Consider the following 20134-nt stretch of genomic DNA (forward strand, 5'->3'; position numbering starts at 1 on the left):
GTGCTCCAGTGATTAGCTGAGTTGTATTTGATTTGTCACATTTGACCAAGTTACAGCAGTTACTCTACACTACATTGATAAATAAACATAATGCAAAAAATAAATACGTTAGTCACTCACTGGTGAAGGCATTACAGTGGTGCCTACAGTGCGGTCAAAAACAAAGAAGAATAGACTTCTTACTAAGTTGTAGAAGAAGTCTACTTTGTCATTTTTCATAGAGAAAAATAATATATGTCTGTGTATTGTTATATCTGATTCACAATCTGTGTTCATATATTCATTGTTAAAAGGGTTGTAAAACACAACTATCAATGCTAACCATTAAAATGTCAATGGTATTTTCTATTAGATGTTAGCATTAAGCTAGCAGGCTTAGCCATGCTTTTATCTCTAGCAGACTAGATTACTGTAACGGTCTTCTGACTGGACTCTCTCAAAAGAATATTTAATTGCAGCTCATTCACAACGCTGCAGCTTGAGTTCTGACCAAAACAAAGAGATCAGAACATATTACTCCAGTCCTTGAGGCTTTACACTGGCTCCCAGTCAGCTGTAGAATAGATTACTACTACTGGTTTAAATCACTGAATGGTTTGGGTCCTGAATATATTCAAGAAATGCAAACCCAGCAGGGCTCTGAGATGTACAGACTCGGGCCAACTAGTGGAACCCAGAGATCGAAGTAAACATTGTGGAGCTGCATTTAGCTGTTAAGCTGCACAGAAATGGAATAAGAGAAGTCAGCCCCAGGTGTAAATGCTGTTTAAATCTAGGTTGAAAACTTAGCTTTTTTTTTTTTCATATAGCTTTGATTAAGGTCATATATTTTTTATTTTTTTAAAACTTTTTTACGCTAAATGTTTTTATAGATTGCTGTCTAATGTTTTAATATTATGTTGACATTATTAACATTTTTACTGTTTTATTTTACATTTTACCTGTTTTGCATTTCATTATAGATGTGTTGATGTAGGTGTAATTATGTTGACCTAATATAACCTGATGAGTAATTCTTGCTATCTTTTCTACTGTTTTCCCAGACATGAGAAAGTTAATATGTTTCGTATGTTTATCTAAGAAGTCTAGTTCCTGTTCGTCAGAAATCCGGTTTTCAAAAGTTCAAGGACGATCTAATTTACTGGGAAAATGCAAACTCATTCTGTACCTCACGGGGTGACAGAGGCGTTTCCTCATGTTTTGAATAAAGAGGCTGTGTGGGCAAAAGAGGACACACATCTTGGATGACACTGCTTGGGTGATATGCAATTGTGTGACCAGAGATCTCTGTAATAAATTGACCTTGCAAGGGCCCTCTTCACAAGAATCTCATCTTTGATTTATTTGAACACGCAAAAGGTTACAAAACATATTATAATCCTTCAATTGTCAATGTATGTTCTTTTAGTAAATTTTGTAATCTTTTGTTTTCTCTTCTTTGCTTCTGAATGTTGTTAACTGCTGTTTTTTGTTGATGCTTATAGGTGTGTTGTCTTTCCTTGTGTAAAGCACATTGAGTTGACTTATGGCAACGTTGTTTGGTTGTTTTAAAAACAAAATGTGTCATACTGTAATTACTTTGATAGTCTCATGGTCTGTGTTTTGTTTTGTTTATTTGTCATGGTTGCCTTGTGTGTCCCTTTGTCAATGTATCGTCAAGTTTTATCATGTCCACCTGTGCTTGTCATCCTTGTCCCTCGTGTTATCCAATCAGCTCCTTAGGCCATGTGTGTGTCTTGCCCAGGTGTCTCTTGTTGTCTCGTTAGTATGTGTATTTAGCAGAGGTGTGGACTCGAGTCATGTGTCTTGCACTCGAGTCAGAATCATGAATTTGACGACTTTAGACTCGACTTGAAAAAATGTTAAAAGACTTGCAACTCGACTTGGACTTGACCAACAATGATTTGTGACTTCACTGGGATTTGAACCCTTTGACTTGAAAATACTTTCTTCTTCCACCAAAACAAAAAGATTAAAATGTATGTTAACGAGTAGGTTCCTCTTAGTGTGTGTGCGCGTGTATGCGAGCTGGGCTGACAGCGCCGTCATTCAGACATGTCAGGGAAGCTGCAAAGGCGCAAACACACCCCGGCTACGCTAAAGCAAACTTCAAAATTAAGCTGACCAAATGATACATTGACACCAATGCAATAGTCTTGGTGGATTTACCTTGAAGTCTGCCTGCATGGTGGCGTGAACGCCAGCTTGACTACTGTACTTCCCTTTGACATTTTGGCTTGCATTATCAACATTTTTATTGAAATGACATATTTTCTACCACCATTATCATAATACCACCCCGAAAGTATATTAAATAGCGAATTTAGGACGCGAAGAAACCACAAGTTAATTACGCCGTCATTGCATGATACAGTACAAGTCTCAGGCGTTCGTGGCTAGTAGCTAACTGTTAGCATTAGCATCGAGTGAATGGCTAGCAACAGTAGTTTGACAGCTGTTACCTGTTGTCTCCCTGTTTAAACGACGGGAATGTGCTTTAAACTCACTGGCAGACACAGAAATCTGTTGGACCATTCTGGGTTCACTCCCTGACTCCTACTTTGATGCTCACCCCAAATAATATCATCTATGATGTTGTTAAAATGACTCGAAAGGACTTGAAAGTCAAAGTGTACGACTTGTAGGTGGGTTTCCATCCACCTATTTTTATTCGAATTTTCAAGAATTGTGAAAAAGAAACTGAATGGAAACGCCAGAAATTCGAAAAAAGGCCCAAAATTCGCAAACAAGTTTTTACGTTTGGAGGGGGTGGTTTGTGAAGCGTATTGAAAAAAGGAAAATGCGCATTTTGGCAATGGAAACAGGTTTTGCGAATAAGCGACTACAACACCAGATATACGTCGCACGTTTTGACTGATACTACTTCACACGCACGTTTTTAGTCACAATAATTGCCGGATGATAAAGTAAGAAAAGTGTGGGGAGATGAAGAAACCCGATTCTTTTTATAATTAATTAAAGAAAAAAACATTAATGCAATTTTAGATGGCTTTATTAGCATCAGCACGACACACTTCGCTTACATGCGGGAGGGAAGCCAACAAGACAAACTACTTCCGTTCAGTCCGTCAAAACCAACATCCACACCTGGAACTCCCCATTGTCCCAAAATTCCGTCACTACAACGTCATCTCGCGGCGCATATTCGCAAAATAAAAGCGGATGGAAACGGGCATGTCCGTTTTGCGCATTTTCACAAAATTTGCATACAAATTTGGAAACATTTGGATGGAAACCTGACTAGTCTTGACTCTGGACTTGACTCGGGACTTGAGGGTAAAGACTTGAGGCTTACTTGCAAAGCAATAACTTACTCCCACCTCTGGTATTTGGTTTCCTGCTTTCTTTCAGTCCTTGTTGGTTCATTGGCCTTGTCTATGTCACCTCCTTGTTGACGTTTTTGTGTCGAACCCCGAGTTCTTTGCCAAGTTTTAGTTAGTTTTCACAGTGTTTGTTTGGAGTTTGATACTTGTTGTTTTGGACTTTGTTTTAGTATTTTGCATGCCGCAACGCCTTTTTTTATTTTATTTTAATTAAATCACTTTCTTCCCTGCACTTAGCAAGCCGTAACAGACACAACTTCAGCCAGCTGAACTTGAAGCCTCTTTTTTTATTCTTTCTATCTAAAAATGTTCACTCTTTACTAAACTGCTGCTTATTATGTAGTGACTTGAATAAAGCTTACTGCCACCATACAATGCTTGTATCTCAAGTGTGCGCTCACAAGTCAAAGCATAGATATTTTCCAAATGACGGCTCATATCTCAAAAAACGTAGTGTGCTCGTATACCAAAGCTCCACTTTACTTGAAATTATAATAGTATTGAGTTAATTCCATTTTTAATCACACTTGGACTACTAAAGGAAATTTGTAAACTTAATGTAGAAATATGAAAGTCTATAAAATAACAATGAAATAATGAGCTGTAATAACCAAAAACAAAATATTTAAAATAAATCTATTTTAAAAGGTATAAGGGGAAAAAAATCTCTCAAACAGCTTGAAATAATATGAGAAAAAAATGAACGTAGGTCATTTTGGAACTACATTGCGTGGTGCGCATATGTTAAGCATCAAAGGATTAAAATAGCAGGAGCTCGCAAGCTTTATGAATTTCTTGTTTTACGAAGAGCAGGGGGTCATTCAAGGCCGGCAGAGGTTAAGTTGAACTTGGCTGCAAGTGGTAAAACCCTTCAACACTTGTCACTAGTGTGCCACCTAAACTTCAGAGGGGAAAAGCAAACACTTAGTGATTAAAGGAAAATTCATTACACCAGCAATCAATCACTTTGCTCATTTTTCAGGATTGACATTCCCACATGGATATAACATTCCAAGCGTGTATGTCTTGAACAACACCACTGCTGAACCTAAAACATTTTACATTTATCAATATCCATTATCAACAAGACCTTCAAAGGATTGGATGCACTGCATTTCACCCCGGGAGTCGTGCTGTAGTTGTTCCCGCGCTGAACTGAACCGTTCAGAGATTATAGAGCCTAATGAGCCATCTGTGATGAACTGAAGTAATGAAATGTCAATACAATGCCAATTGAGCAAATGATGCATGCGAACTTTCTGCCGGTGAGTCTGCAACTGCAACTCGCTCGTCTTCTTCATGATGGCAGCTGTCTCATTCTCATCCCACGCGGTTTCACACCCACCTTGTTTTGTTTCTGGTGACTCGAGCGGCGCTTGCCTTGTTTTGTCAGGTGTGAAGACGGCATGGGTGCCTTTTTTTTTTTTTTTGGGAGAGGGGTTCCTGGTCTCTACCGCTCCCTTTATTTTTTTTTTAGATAATTTAAGTTTGAAGTGAGGTCAAGCTATAAAGGATTCTCAACCTGAATTGAATGCTTATAGATTTTGTAGTGCAGCAGAAATGGACTATTTCGACCCTGTGGCAGGCTTCCAACAAAATGAAACATTTTGCAAAACACACACAAACACACATGCATAGCCAGAAACACACGCTCACACTCACAATGATTATTAGCAGACCATGTGGGAGCGGAGCTGATATCTTCTCTCTGTTTTAATTAACGTCATCACAATGAATATGCAGAATAGCAAGACAAGTCAGTGAAGTCATTAACACACTGAAACCATTTCCCGGTGATCTGCTGAGGCGACAGAATACACTGTACGCTATCTCCCCACTTTTTCCCTTTCGCTAATCTAAAACCCTTTTTATTTATTTATTTTCAGTAAATGGTAGCACTTACTAGAGTGCGGATACCTGTCAAGGTTGAACAGGTAACAAAAGTTAAGAAAAAAATGATGTAAACTGTATTTTGCAATACGGTACATAGGATATTAAAAGTAGGAGTGGACAGATTATGAGACAGCCATTATTCTGAATTTTGACGAATAGCGACAGTCGTTTCTTTAAAAAAATATATCTCACAGCCAATTAAAGAGGTTAATTTAAAAGTGTGTTAAATGCATGGAACTATTGAATTAAATTTTCAGTTAACTTTATGTGATGCTGCTGACCCTGGGAACTCTCTGCACCTTTGGTTTTAGTCTATTTTCCCAAATAAATAAATAAATAAATAGATTCAAAACTTTTCCCACCACTAATTTGACCTACAAACTGTAAAATTCAGCTTTAAAAAATTAGGGAGGGGAAGTCAAAATAAACAACTGAGATAATGCAGTTGCACAAGTGTAAAACCTCTTATAAGCCAGGATGGGTGTGGGGTTCACAATTAACCAATCACATTCAAACTCATGTTAATGGCCATCTGCTAAACTAAACTAAAGCACCCCCGATTAACTCCAAATAAAGTTCAACTGTCCTAGCAGGCTTTTCCTCATTGTTTTTTTCTCTTAGTTTTTTTTTTTTGCTAAACACAGGAAGCTATTTTGAAATTTCCGACCACATTGTCTCAGCTGTTTAATGTTCTTTGCCTCTTTAAAATATGTCATGCATCTTTTATGTTGTATATATTTCTGTTGTTAGGACGGCGTGAAAAAAAAGTTTTATCCCAGCTTAATTGTAAAAATCAGGTTGGTAAATCCATGTAATAATAACTGTAAATGTCTATGGCAATCTCTTTGGATTTGAAATCAGTGCAGTGTTGTTGTTTTTTAAAATATGAGACGTTTTTCCACCAAAAAATTGTTTTCTCTGATTATAGGTCAGAAATATGTGTTTTTTGTAAAACCCACCCGCAGTCTACTGCTGATTACGAAAGAACAAAACAAAAAGTTAAAAGATGAAAGTCTTCTCTTTATTGTGGTATTTTAAGTGCTTAGATTGTCACATATTGTAACACAGTATTCTGTGGATCTAGAGCGAACGACTGGCAATATAGGGAACTCTGCTTTTAAACTGTCTGGCAGCAAATGAATTAAGGGTGTAAAAAGTTCAGAGTTCAATGAATCACAGCAACTGTGTGTCCTTTATTTCACCCAAAGACATTTTTAGTGACTGCCTGGATGGAAAAATAATGGAGCAAAAAAAAGCATAGCACTTTCCCCCTTTTGAAACAGCCGAGCAACATAAGTCAAGGTCAGACCACAAATGGTCAACAAACAGTATCAAGTTGAGAAAAGACCCCCACACCACCTCTCTGCTGAAAGCAAAGGAGCACATCACAAATTCTGCTGTAGCAACACGCAAGACTGGACTACGACATGCGTATTGTATTGGGTTGTGCGCTGCGTGTTACAACACTAGCTTGAATATTGAGATTTCCTCAAGTATTTGTTATGTCTGAGGCTTTTTGTCATGATAAATGATTTACTTGTTGAATAGGGTCCAATTATCTCTATACCCGTACCAATACCATCCCAAAATCCTGTTTAATTAATTGCTAATTTAATATGCAAAAAAATTACAAATGTATTAGCCATGCCGTTTTGTTTACATGCTAAAAATGAAATGTTTTTCAACCCACTAACATCTTTGGTAAATTGCTTTGATGAAATCCTCAATTATTTTGAATGCCTTCAGGAATTTCTTTTTAAAAAGGCACAAAAACAAACTTGGATGGAGATGAATCAATATATTCCGTATTTAAAAACAAATCTATTGGATAATTGCAGCAAAAATGTGAAATAGCCCACTCAAAATATTCCTTTCTATATCAATGACAAATTACAATGTTGCATCCGTTCTGTTTTATTATCCTCATTTAAAAAATGGTGCCGATGATGACGATAATAATTTTACAAGGCCATAAGGCTTTTCAGCTCAACACAACAGCAGCTGAAATATACAAAGTACATCATGAGAGTCTTTTATTTCAAAGGACATCTTGCGACCTTCCAGTTCAAAGCAAACGTTTCTGTCTAAACTGCTCTGAGCAGAAACTTATGGTAATGATGATAAGCAAAGGCTTACTGCCGCCCCGCAGCTCAAACCCTTTTCACATCCACAAACCAAACATCAGTACAATTGAAGCCAAGTTCATCTGTCACTGTCTCCTCATTTCTGCTGCGCGCCATCATTGTTCGTTATGATGAGCAACATCTGCAAGGTGTTGCTTCCTCAAACATTTGCCTAATTTACGGAACGGCACATAATTGCTGGCGCTTTTGTGTGTTGGCCTCATTGTAATGCAAAATGCGTCTGTGAGAACTCGGAGTCGCCCTAGCCAAGCGAGCTGCACACTTGTCGCCAGCGTATCTCCGAGGAGACGGCACTGCGCTTTATTGAAGTATGTCCGTGTTCTGTCCACACAGAGGTCAGCGTTTCGTAACTGGAGTCATTTCGCTGATTGGCTGTCCATTTCTGTGCCAGTAAATGATCGTGTTTACTTGAAAGCCATGTGCCAAATGGGGGAGAGGAAGAGTTTGGAGGAGGGTCTAATCAACATACCCTTTACTTTTGGCTAGGAGGAGAAAACTTTTAAATCACTTTGTAAGACTAAAAATATTCTTTACCATCTTTTCCAGTCTTGTATTGACTTACCGATTTAGTTATATTAATCTTTTTTTTTCTTTTTTTTTTTCTGGAGAGCTCAGTATTGTTCATTCGGTAATTTTACCGATTTGACATGTCATCATCATTGCTCTCTTTTTTTTTTATCATTATTTTTTTGTATGTGGGTGAGTATGTGTGTGTGCGTGCGTGCGAGTGTGTGTGTATTCATTAGTTCACCTAAAACCTATTAAAAAATCCCATACCGTTCACCTAAACCGAACACTTCCAGCCAGAGTCGTAAGGCCGTCAGGAGACCCGAGGAAGGACCAAAGGAAAGAAAGGAAAATGAAATCCAGCACCGACCAGACACCACCCACCAGGCCACCAACCAGAGTCCTTAACCAACCCCAGAGACATCTAAATTTCAACAAATCAGGGAGACTTCAAGAGTTATATTAATCTTTAAATAGTTGGCACAAACATGACCAATTAAAGTCCCTTTCTGTTAACATATTGTAAGACTGAACTAGTCAGATTTCGTTTCCCATTTTTACTGAGGATATTTGGCTTCTCACAAACAAGTTTAACAATCTTATAATAGGGATATATACATAAATATGAGGGATGGGATGAGATCTGGATATCAATGCCTTGTTATGCTCTTGTTTTGAAGTTGGTATTTTATTTACGCCTACTGTTGTCAGCATTTAGCGGCAACTCATGCCTTTAATGCGATTCTAAACTGTCACATAAGTCTAAAAAGTGAACTGCTGTAAGACTATAACATTTACTCAATATTTTCTTGATTATATGTGATAATGATTTTCAAAAAAAGGTTATGAATGGAGAACTGGAAGTGTCCTTGTGTGAAATCGGTTCTCTCCGTGGCGCTATTTGTCCTTTATTTGCAGTTGTCAGTTTACTGTTCGCTATTGTATTGAGCATCCTGGACAGAGACTTTCTAATATAAGTTGCATAAAAGGCCAAACCAAAGTGAGGCCACCTACCTTATTTACCGGGTCAGCCGAAAGAACTGGTTGAGTCAATCCCACAAGATATACGGAGGTGTTTTCAGTCATGCAAAGGTGATGTTTGTGTAACCCTACAGGTCTATTTTTCCAGGTTGAACTGCATATAGCATTCAACTTTAGCACTTGATCAAACTGCACTGTCCACTGTCTGCAACACTGATGTTATAGCCATAAACTGTGTTGCCTATAACATTAATAATACATATACAGTAAGTTTGTCTTTCGCAGACTCCTATATGAAAATAGAGTGGGTTGACCCAAAGATGTTATCTAATCCCTGTTGACTCAGGTAGTGTTATTTCCCAACCTAACACAAACAGCAGCATCACTCAAAACAGCCTTCGACATCAATCATTTTTTAAGTCTTTATTATTATTATGATACAGGGTTAGGATTGATCATCGTCTGTAAAAGTTGTTTTCACACGGCATAACACAGACATTCTTAGCAGTTTCAACCAGCCAAATAACACCAACTTGTTGCCTCAACGATGAGCGATGATCAAATCTTCGATTCAATCACAAAGATGTTAACACAACTAAACATTGGCCAAACATGGAGGTTATTTGTCTTTATATTTTGTGAAAGGAGGTATTGGACACATAAATTATTTATTTTACAGCACTTAATAGGAAGAATTTTGGCCATAATTTTTGACAAAATTCGGCCTTGTTTGGCCTACGATGCCACTGATTTGAGGAGTAGTTAAATGGGAAATGTGAAAAGCTACAGACAGAAATAAGTGAAGGATATTACGATGGCAATGGAGTGACCAGTGAATTAAAAGGTGATGTCATCCTTGCATCTTTGCAATCATATCAATTAGTCTAGATTTCAAGGCAATATATTGGAACCTGGAATTTTTACATTTAAAAGCAGTTTTTCCCCAATAGGGAACAATGGAACAGTCCACAGTTTAACTCTGCCCGCAATATAACCTATCTTACCTTATCCTGTTCAGTTGCAGGGAACTGAAATGTAATTGGTTGTTCTTTCACACACACAATGTTTGTGTCGAGGGCTGGACTGGCCATCTGGCAAACAGGGCAGATCCCCGGTGGGCTGGTGTCCTTTGTGGTGCTATTCAATGATTATTTTCCTCCATTTTACCCCGAGAGACTGGCCCACAATTTAGAAGGAGCAGCGTATTTATCCATTTACAATATAGAGATCAAACTGAACCAATAAACATCAGTGGTAGCCAAGGGCGGTCAGGAATCAGGCCTGGCCAGCGGGCCTAAGTCAAAATACCAGCGCTGATTACTTGTGCCAGTTTGTGTCTATTCAATTATTTCAACAATTACCTAATCCCATTAGATAATGTTTACAAATTATATTGACGACTATCTAAAAGGCTCATAAAAACAAAGTGAGTGGTGGCCTAAGACTTGTAAGCAGTATTGTATTGTTTCTAACTAGTGTGACCTTTTGGGGGTTCAATGTTGAGATTCCACTGCAGTGCAGAATTTAAAGCATCATTAGAGTGAATGTTTGGCAGTTTTTTTTTTTGCTTAAGACTGGACTATGTTTGAAACACAAATACTGAGAGCTACATATATGGAAGACAAACTTCCCAGAGGAATGCCACAATTGGCCCTCCAGGTGAATTCTTCTTGCTTCCTCTCTTCCCGCTCGCCATTGTGTCTGCCTATGCACACGGAAAGCTTCCTTCCGTTCCCTTCAATGAACAGAAATCTGTGCTAAAGATGGACTGATAGCTCAGTGGTCAAGGTGTATGCTTGTATATATAAATTCCTGACATTCCTCAAGTAAGTAATTTGGTCTGTGTACAGATTCCGACTCTGACCCTGACTGTGACGCTGCTGGAACACTTGCTGAAAGGTGAGAGCTGCCGAATTGGAAAAGCATCTTAAATCAAATCAATGTGGCCGGTCAAACACTAATAAAACTGAATTATTAAAAACAAGCTTTGCTTTGAATGTAGTTGTGTCACAGGAGCTCTACTTAAAAAAAAAACGATTTATGCCTAAGGCCGGATTGGATGCGACATCAATCTTTTTGTAAGAGGCAGGATTCCGTTCTGAGGATATCCGAGTCCAAGCACTTTTTGTTTACATTGCGATGACGCATAGCCCAATTGTGCGATTTGAAAGCAAAAAAAATGGGAATTGTGTCTCTTGAACTAGGCATTGTTAAATCCAGTCTTGGGCTTAGGTTGCCCGATCTTTACATGACCAACCATGCAATAATGAGTCCTCTGCTGCTCCCAGTCCGCTTAGCTTGAGTCAGACAGTCATGATGAAACTATTCACTCAGTTCTTTTCACTACTGATAGCATAAATCAACAAACACACACATGTGCAGAATTGTGTCGCCTAAGGAATAATCAGGAGGCATTGCACAGCTGACCTGACCTTGGCATCAAACTGAAGTAAACTTCTGCATCCTGTATTTGTCTCAGATGGATGCTGAGAGCCTCCGTTTTACAATTGTTAATGTATTCTCAAGAGATCTAATCATCAAATCATTGCATTAATCAACTTTTTCTCATCAGATGGTCATCTGTCCCTCATCTCAGACCAACTATAGTCGAGGCAGACGGGCACCTCACACTGAGGTTTATTTCAATGAGTTTTTTCTTGCTTGGAAACTCGGAAAAGCGCAAATAATATCTTAAAATCAAAAGTGCAAATATTCTTACATGTGCATTATGCACATTATAATCAAACTAAACAAAATAAATTGCCAATGCTATGAATATTCAGTGCTTAATTCTATCATGGCCAACATTGCAATAATTACTACTCCATTTCTTCAAAATCATCAGCGTCCACTTGATCTCTCTGAAAAACATACTTTTGTACACTTTCAATTACCGGTAAAAGAGTATGGTGATATATCTTCAGTTTATAATTCTACACATTTTTAGACATGTTTAATGATTGATTGAGAAAACTGTGCAACTCCAAGCTTGCATGTTGCATCATTCACATACAAATGTTATACAACTGCCCACCGTTTCTCACTTGGTGCTCCCGACAGACCTTGACTCCATCCCCTCCGCCAGTGTAATTTGCCGAGACTGCATATTTCTTCCAACAATCTTTACGTGTTTATCACTCGTGAAATCAGAGAACTACAATTGTTGGCGCTATTAGGCGCTATTAGGTTATTAGGCACTTAGCGTAGCGGACCAGTTTGTCGCTAAGACTTACCGGTTGGTATCTTTTCTTTATCGCTGTTATGGTGCTTGTGGAGTCGCGATGTTAACGGTTCTTGGTGGAACAGAATTGTCAACAAATCGCTCCTCATGGCGGCCATTTTTCAGCAAATCTCTACTGTTATTTTGATTAATGCCACTCTTGTCAAAGTTGTCAAACCCGCAACTGAAGGCGAGGGAAGAGGACTCTTTGCTAAAATGCTAAGGAAGGAAGACACGTCCGTCACGTCGTGACACACTTCCCACGGCACCTCCGAAATAAAAGTCACTAGTTACACAGTTTAGCTGTCAAGACACTTTTATTGTAATGAGCAACGCAACACATTTCACATATAATATCAATAACAGAGTTTCAAATATGGGGAGAATAATTAGCTAGATTAGTCCGTTTATGAAAAAAGAATGGAGTTAGTTTAACCGCAGTTATTCCCAACACTGGTTGTTACCAATTAGGTGGAATTGGAGAATTTGCCGCGGCACACCAGACAGTATCTCACGGCACAGTGGTTGAGAAACACTAACCTAAAGACTATATCAGTGGTTCTTAACCGGGGTTTGATTGAACCCTAGGTGTTTGGTGAGTCAGTCTCAGGAGTCCGACGGAGGTCAAGACGCATTAGATGCCCCGCTTGACCATCATTGGCTGCAGGTGATCACGCTAAATTGCTTGGCCTATCTGTGCCAAAGGGAGTTTGGCGCGCTCAGTAGTCGACTTGTGACTGTTGTGATGGTACATCGTGTGATTTATTTATTATTGTAATTCCTTCATACAAACTATGTCGATCCAAAAAAGAAAATGGTTGGACGAACATGTGCGATATGAATTCACATGTATAACGGAACATATGGTGTTCCACAGGGTTCAATTCTGGAGCTTCTGCTGTTTTCATTGTATCTGCTGCCACTGAGTTCCATCTTAAGAAAACAGCGTTGGTTGTTTTAAAGTGCTCTTAGAGTTGAATTTGAGTGATGGGAGTCAGCGTCCTAATTGCATGATTTGCAATGCCAAGTTGAGCAATTCTGGGCCAGCACAACTATCTATCTAGCAAAACTAAAGGAACACTTTAGTTTGGAGGTGGAGAACACAGGAAACTGAATTCAAGGTGAAGAGAGACAGATTTGATGAAAAGGCAACTTTCCTTGCTCATTTTGTTTGCCAGTAAATCCTATACCTATGTCTTGAATTTGAAAAAAGTTCAGTAACGCCGTCAAGGTTAAGAACCACTTGGCTATATGAACGCAAGGAATTGGCAGATTCTGTCCAGGGGAAAGATTCCATTGTGTTTTGTTATACATAACTTTATTGACCTGCATATGTGCTGAAATGCAGACAAACATCCCTTTTCTCATGAACCTTGACTCATGCTCCGTTTGGTGCCACAGACTTGTTGAAGTTTTCGTTCTATTGAGGATGGGACAGGAAAAAACAGTCTGACACAAGCTGGGGATAAGATAATAGCCTGGAGGAATTAAACCTCTAACCTGCACTTGATTAACTTCTTTAACCCCAATTATGTTGCTGTTTATCTCTCATCGTTTTCTCCTCAGTTTCATGAAGCACGCAGCCATAAAACTCAGCTATAAGCGAAGATGATATTTTTCTCCCACCGCTCTTCTCTTCATGTTGTGTTTTCTCAGCATCCCACTGTCCTCATAATGCAGGGGTGGCTGCACATGTAAGACAGAAGTGAACTTCTTTTCCCAGCAGAATGCGATCAGTCTCAGGTCAGGAGAACTCATTCTTGACCATACATTCCTCGACATCTTGGGGTCATCAGGGCATGTTTATGTTTGCAAATGTTTTCCCGTACAGGAGAGCGACTGCATGAGAGTTTCACCGAGTGTCCTTATTGTGTCTACAATATTATGAGAAACTGATTAAAATTTTCATGTATTTTATTTATTTATATTCATACAACAATAATAGAAAACACAATGATCACAATCGCCGATGGGCTATTTTTAGAATTACCTGTTAGCCCTTGTTTAAGTGAAAAATGAAAAATACAATTTAAAAGCTCCAACAGAAACACCGCTTAGCCTGCCTCATCATAAATACATCTTATTTTGTGTTGAGGTTTAGCCTGAGATGTTTTAAGGTTTGTAATGTTGCCTCAACTCCTGACCGTTTTTCCACAAACACCACAAACCGCGTCTTAGCTGTTAGGAGCTGAAAAACAAAACAAAACACACACAGTACTCCTTCTCTGCTATAATGCGATTGTACACATCATCATAACCATGAATCATCAGTAGGTGAATGAGGAGGCATTTTAAAAGTATCTTAAAGGTAGAAACGTGCTATACGCTATATGGTTCTTGAGATTGGCAGGACACTGTTAAGTGTTTTGTTTTTTCCTTAATGGAAAAGATAAAAATCACTGCTGACTTTTTGCCTACATTCAACATGTCATTTCAGATTGATTCATAGTAGTCGCATCTAATGCAATACGATGAGCCTGTCATCATGTCACATCCAGCAAAATACCAAACAACAACTTGAATGATTGGGAATTCAGAGTAAGTCGCTTCTGTTGGTCTCTAACTGATACTGAAGACAAGTGTGTCATCCTTCGCAAAGTTGGGAAAACCACAATATTTGTTTCAAGTCCTTGAAATAGAAATTCAGTAATAAATAATGAGAATTTCTTCTGCTGTGCTTTTAAGGATTTCCTCACAAAGCCTCTGTATTGTTAGTAAGTCTAAATATTTAATCTGTGGAAGTGTCTGCTCTTAGCCATTTGGTGTCCTCAGAACGATTACCTTTTCCTGTGACATTCAGCGTCCTGACCTAATACATGGAATGTTAAGTCAAACAATGTTCTCCTATTTAAGGTTGTCTTCATGTGTGGTATGATAAGTGCATGTGGTTCGAGTGAAGACAAGTGGAAAAACCCTTTGACAAGTTGTTTTGGCAGTTTTTCATCTGATTAACATATCAGGGGAATGGAAATGCTTAGCTATTGAAGAAAGTTGCTGGCAGCTCAGCATGTTCACTATATCTCAGATCACAGCTTTTTTTTTCTTTCCTCACCTTTGCAGACCTTAACTATACACTTGAATGCAGCAAGTTTTCTGTATCCACCAGAATGTGCATGCGCGGGCATCCACCTCCTCCAATGCTAAAATAAACTCAGACTCTGACCTCTGGAGTCTCACTTCTTCTTCTCTGTTTGCTCCCTGTTTAATCAGAGATCAGCAGAAGTCGCTCAGACATTGATTTGTGAGACACTTTGGCTAGGACCCCTTTTTCAGCTCTCAACCCAAATTTAAAGCTTTATCTCAACAGTGTTTTAACAGTGGTTCAAGTTTGTGCTGGACAGGCAATGAAAGTAAATAAAACTTCAGTCCAACTAGAGCAAGGTTTGCGACATGAGGCAACAAGAGGTTAAATGGGGATACCGGTGCTAAAAACAAGCAATTTAAGACCCAGTGACAGGCTGACATTTTGATCTGGTCCTAGTTTTTCATTTAAACTTCCATGGACAGTTAATCTATGTCATAGCAAGAACAATATAGAAGTCATTTATCAAAAGCAACGTGCCAGAAGTTCCCTTAAAAAAAAAAAGAAGTTAAAAACTATAGCAGAGGTCCTGAATAACCCCCAGACACATTTATTTTTATTTTTATATTTTATATTTTATATTTTATATTTTATATTTTATATTTTATATTTTATATTTTATATTTTATATTTTATTTTAATTTAATTTTTTTTAATTTTTAATTTTTAATTTTTAATTTTTAATTTTTAATTTTTAATTTTTAATTTTTAATTTTTAATTTTTAATTTTTTTTCTGGAGACCCCCAGACACATTTCTATGGACCAAGAATTGTTATTGAATTTCTTTGATATAAACATCTCATGAACCCCCACCCGACCCCCTGCATTTACAGATGTCTCATTTTAGCCTCACAGCTCTTCTGGTCAGCAACTTTGCAACCGAGTGTGAGAGAAGTCCAAGAAAGCAAGTTTAGGTAAAACAGCAACAAAAAAATTGAAGCCATTGGGTTGTTAATTTACTTTAGATAAGCATGTTAGGAAAGAGTTAATAATTTTTTTAAACAGTCAGCTAGTGATAATATAAATTGTAAATGAACAGTGTTGCAATTTATTTATTCAATTTAATGCATCCAATGAATTATTGCCCATTTTTATGTCTTAAAGGGGAAGTCAACTCAAAAAAAATATTTTCAACAATATGCTCTATGCAGCCCCACCAATCTAAACATGGCATTCTGATCAATATCGCGTTTGTGGAATATGATTTAAGCAGTAAAATCCACCCATTTTGATCGATCTCAGAGGGTGGCCATTTTGCCACTTGCTGTTGGCTGAAAATGACATGGGCTCAAGTAACGACCAATCACGGCTCAGTTTGAAAACATCACATGACCACACTTAGAAAACAGGTGAGCTGTGATTGGTCGCTAGGACGCTATACTACACAGTGAGCAACTGTGATGTCATGTTCAATCAACAGCAAGTGGCAAAAAAGTGGATTTTGCAGCTTAATTAATATTCCACAAACATAATATTAATCAGAATGTTGTGTTTAGAGTTTAGACAAGTGGGATCACATCCAACATATTATTGAAAAGACAAATTTGGGGTTAACTTCCTATTTACTATTTGCATTTTTGGAACAAACAACATTAATTAAATGATCAAGACTTACAAAACATACTGTATTTTTTTTTTTTAATCAGCCATTTCTTCATTTATGTTTTAATCTACAGTTTATAGTATACATATTTTTCTTTTCTTTTTTAATGTTTGTTGAATGTTAGTTTTTTTAAGTGGTAAGTCAAAGATGAATCTAAGTCTTGACTGCTGGTTTTCCTTCCCGATTCTCAAGAAAGGGAAGTTGAAAATACATGACACATCATGCCATTGTGTGGGGGAAGATAGGTAGCCTCATTTCAGCGTATAGTTATACAAGAGCCTCCACATGCGTGGTATGTTTTATTTATTGCTGTCCATCCTCAGCCAAGGTAAGTCAATATTGGTTGCTTGTTGTCTCACCCTGAGTGGGCGCACTGTGATGGGTTCACATTTCAGAGTTGTGATCCTTTGTCATCCTATGCAGTTCGCTCCGAGGCCATCAAAGTCAGTGGTCACATCGGGCACAATGTTACGTTGCCCTGTGCCTACGACGCCCAAGCTCAAGGTCTCTTGAGCTTCTGTTGGGGGCGAGGAAAGGTCCCCACTTTAAAATGCTCAAACAAGATTGTCTACGCCGAAGATGGGGCGGTGCGCTTCATCAGCGAGTCCAGGTACCAGCTGCTGGGCCAGCTCAATGATGGAGACGTATCTCTGACTATTCTGAATGTTCAACCCAACGACGCCGGAGTGTACGGCTGCAGGGTCGAGCTGCCGGGGTGGTTCAACGACTATAAAATCAACATATACTTGGCTGTGAAGGAAGGTGAACATGCGGCTCTTTTTGTTTAAATCATTTGTTATTTTTGACTATCCCTTCTTCTCTGCTTAGCAAATTAGTGGATATAAAATGTAATCATGAAGTTTTTCACATTAGCTAGTTTTTGCTCTCATTCTCTCTGTTCTGTGTTTTTATGTACCCTTTTTCAGGCAAATGAGAATTTTTTTTGTTTTGTTCTTGAATTGGTATTATATATTTTAAGGGCCTACAAATAAAACTCCTCCAGCTAAGTCATCTTTCTTCTTTTCTATTTCTACAGCACCTTTGGAACAACCAGTTACTCAAGCCCGTCTGCCATTGACACATTTAAGACATCAAGGTGAGGACAGTAAATCAGAATAATTTCATTGAACTCATTCATTGCTATTGAAGACAATAGACGTCAAAGATCCATTTTAACTGGGCTGGCAGTGAATGAAGTCAACCCAATATATATTTTTTTACAATGATATGTTATATGTGACCTCACTAGTCAAAACAAGATATTCTGATGTTACATTTGTGTTAAGCAGCAAAATCCAGCCGTTTTATCCATCTCAGAGTGCAGCCATTTTGCTACTTGCTGTTGACTTAAGAAGATATCAATGTTGCTCAGGTAACAGCCAATCACATCACAGCTTCAGAAAACAGGTGAGCTGTGATTGGTCTTGACTCAGCCCTGAGCAACTGTGATGTCATCTTCAGTCGCCAGCAAGTGGGAAAATGGCCGCCCCCCTGAGATGGATAAAAACGGCTGTATTTTGCTGCATAACTCATATTCCACAAAAGTAATATTAATCAGAATGTTATGATTAGACTAGTGAGGTCACATGTAACATTATTGTCAAGAAATGTTTAAGGTTGACTTCCACTTTAAAGAAACGCTGACGATTAATAAGCTTGTATCATGTTCCTTTCAAGACATTTCAGAAGTTTCTGTATCTGAACATGCAGAAGGAGAAGATACAACATTAAACAGGAAAGGCAGAGCTGAGGTATGATTCTTTTGTTTTGTGCTTGTGCTTACAACCAGGCAACATCAACTAGGCAGAATATTTCAGAGCATGTAATAGACTACCTTAAGAATGTTGATTATAATCTAAAGGGCACAAATCAGTTTTGCGAGTTTTCAGCATAAGATGTTATTGTATGTATGAAATGAATATTCCTTTTCCTCCAATGATGAGGTTGACTTTCATTGCAGGATACGTTCACAGCGTTCAGGGAAGTGGGCAACATTTGCAGAGTAGCAGCAATTGTCTCCCTTACTGTGCTCATAATCACGTTCATTATGACTTGTAAGTATCATGTGAATTCTATCTTGTAATAGGCTATGTCTTGTAGATGAAGGTCTGAACTGACAAATTCCTGTGCTCATTTTCTACAGCAGAGAAACAAACTCGGCCACTTTCACGCCTAAAAACATCAACGATGGAGAATGTGTATGAAATGATCTAAATTCACTCGCTTTTGCTCTTCAGTGACTTTGCTTTTTCTTTTTTTGTATTATTCAATACAAAGAGTAAAGGCATTCTAATCTCAGACGGATGAACATATGATGTGTGTCAGAAAACTTGCAGGACTTGCTGAGCAGAACATGGCCGTGGCGGAACAACCTTCATATTCACGTGACCTAGCTCGGTGTGTGTGTGTGTGTTTTTTTTAACTCTTTTCCAAGATCAAGGGAGTTAGATTTGTTTTCAAGATGTGGATGACGTTACGAGTGCTGTGATGACAAAGCTAAGGAGCGTCCAGAAAGAATTATTTTAAAGCATTAAGGTAAAAAGCATTAAAACTCCAAGAGGGATTACTTCGATAAAGTTAAAGTACCACTGATTGTCTCACACTAAGTGGGGCAAAATTCTTTCTCCGCATTTGACCCATCCCCTGACGCAGCATTGAACCATTTGGTGATCCAACCCCCCAATTCCAACACTTACTGTTCGGCTCTGTCAAGCAGGGAGGCAAATGGGTTTCATTTTTATAGTCTTCCGGCCGGGGATCGAACCCACGACCTCCCATTCTCAGGGCGGACACTCTACCACTTTTCTGACACCAGTCCTGGAACTTTTCTGACACACCTGTACATACTTTTTGTTGTTGTTGATAATGCCATGTACAATAATTATGTCTACTGTAATGTATTAAATTGCCTTAATAAAATGATTTGTGTTTGTTTGCTGACATTGTCATTTGTGCCATAAACAAGGCATACAGTCTGGTAGAAGTCCCATGCTGAAATGTTTCTGTTATGCGCTGTATACTGTAGCCTAATCATTCTTGAATCATTTGGAAAATAAATTAGATGATTAATTTTAGGTATTTTTATTTCATATTCCCATAAATCCTGTTGTTGACTGATGCAGATCACTTCCTTTTCAGAGAAAACATGATGTGGAGGTGTCATGTGTGTGTTGAGATGTCCTAATAAAACAGACAATAAACCACACCTCTTTTCTCTAAAATTGCTTCATTATTCTGTCACCTCACACATATAGTCTAAATCGGTTTCAGTAAAGCGTTTGTTTCAATCAGTTGATTTTGCAGCCCTTTCCTAAATCCCTCTCAATATTTTATCGCCAATGACTGGTAGTGTCGTCACG

General features: G+C 38.3%; 1 protein-coding gene across 2 annotated transcripts; it reads left to right on the forward strand.

The window, feature by feature from the left end:
* The first annotated feature begins 17019 nt into the window (after window positions 1-17019).
* LOC144059210 (hepatitis A virus cellular receptor 1 homolog) lies at window positions 17020-19980 on the forward strand. 2 transcript variants are annotated; one of them, XM_077578148.1, is made up of 6 exons: window positions 17020-17103; window positions 17199-17537; window positions 17812-17871; window positions 18453-18526; window positions 18736-18829; window positions 18919-19980. In XM_077578148.1, the coding sequence occupies exons 1-6, from the start codon at window positions 17061-17063 to the stop codon at window positions 18987-18989; spliced, it is 681 nt and encodes a 226-aa protein (XP_077434274.1). In that variant the 5' UTR covers window positions 17020-17060; the 3' UTR covers window positions 18990-19980. The 2 variants fall into 2 exon arrangements, with proteins under 2 accessions (XP_077434274.1, XP_077434275.1); XM_077578149.1 differs by lacking the exon at window positions 18453-18526.
* Window positions 19981-20134: the final 154 nt, after the last annotated feature.

This window comes from Vanacampus margaritifer, chromosome 10, assembly GCF_051991255.1.
Source record: "Vanacampus margaritifer isolate UIUO_Vmar chromosome 10, RoL_Vmar_1.0, whole genome shotgun sequence".
Classification (NCBI taxonomy): domain Eukaryota; kingdom Metazoa; phylum Chordata; class Actinopteri; order Syngnathiformes; family Syngnathidae; genus Vanacampus; species Vanacampus margaritifer.

What these genes read in the sequence shown, in the direction of transcription:
- LOC144059210 (XM_077578148.1), top strand. Translation starts at nt 17,061, where the DNA reads ATGCGTGGTATGTTTTATTTATTGCTGTCCATCCTCAGCCAAG. An exon ending in GACACATTTAAGACATCAAG is followed by an intron (nt 17,872 to 18,452) that starts GTGAGGACAGTA and finishes GTTCCTTTCAAG; the next exon opens with ACATTTCAGAAGTTTCTGTA. An exon ending in AATCACGTTCATTATGACTT is followed by an intron (nt 18,830 to 18,918) that starts GTAAGTATCATG and finishes CATTTTCTACAG; the next exon opens with CAGAGAAACAAACTCGGCCA.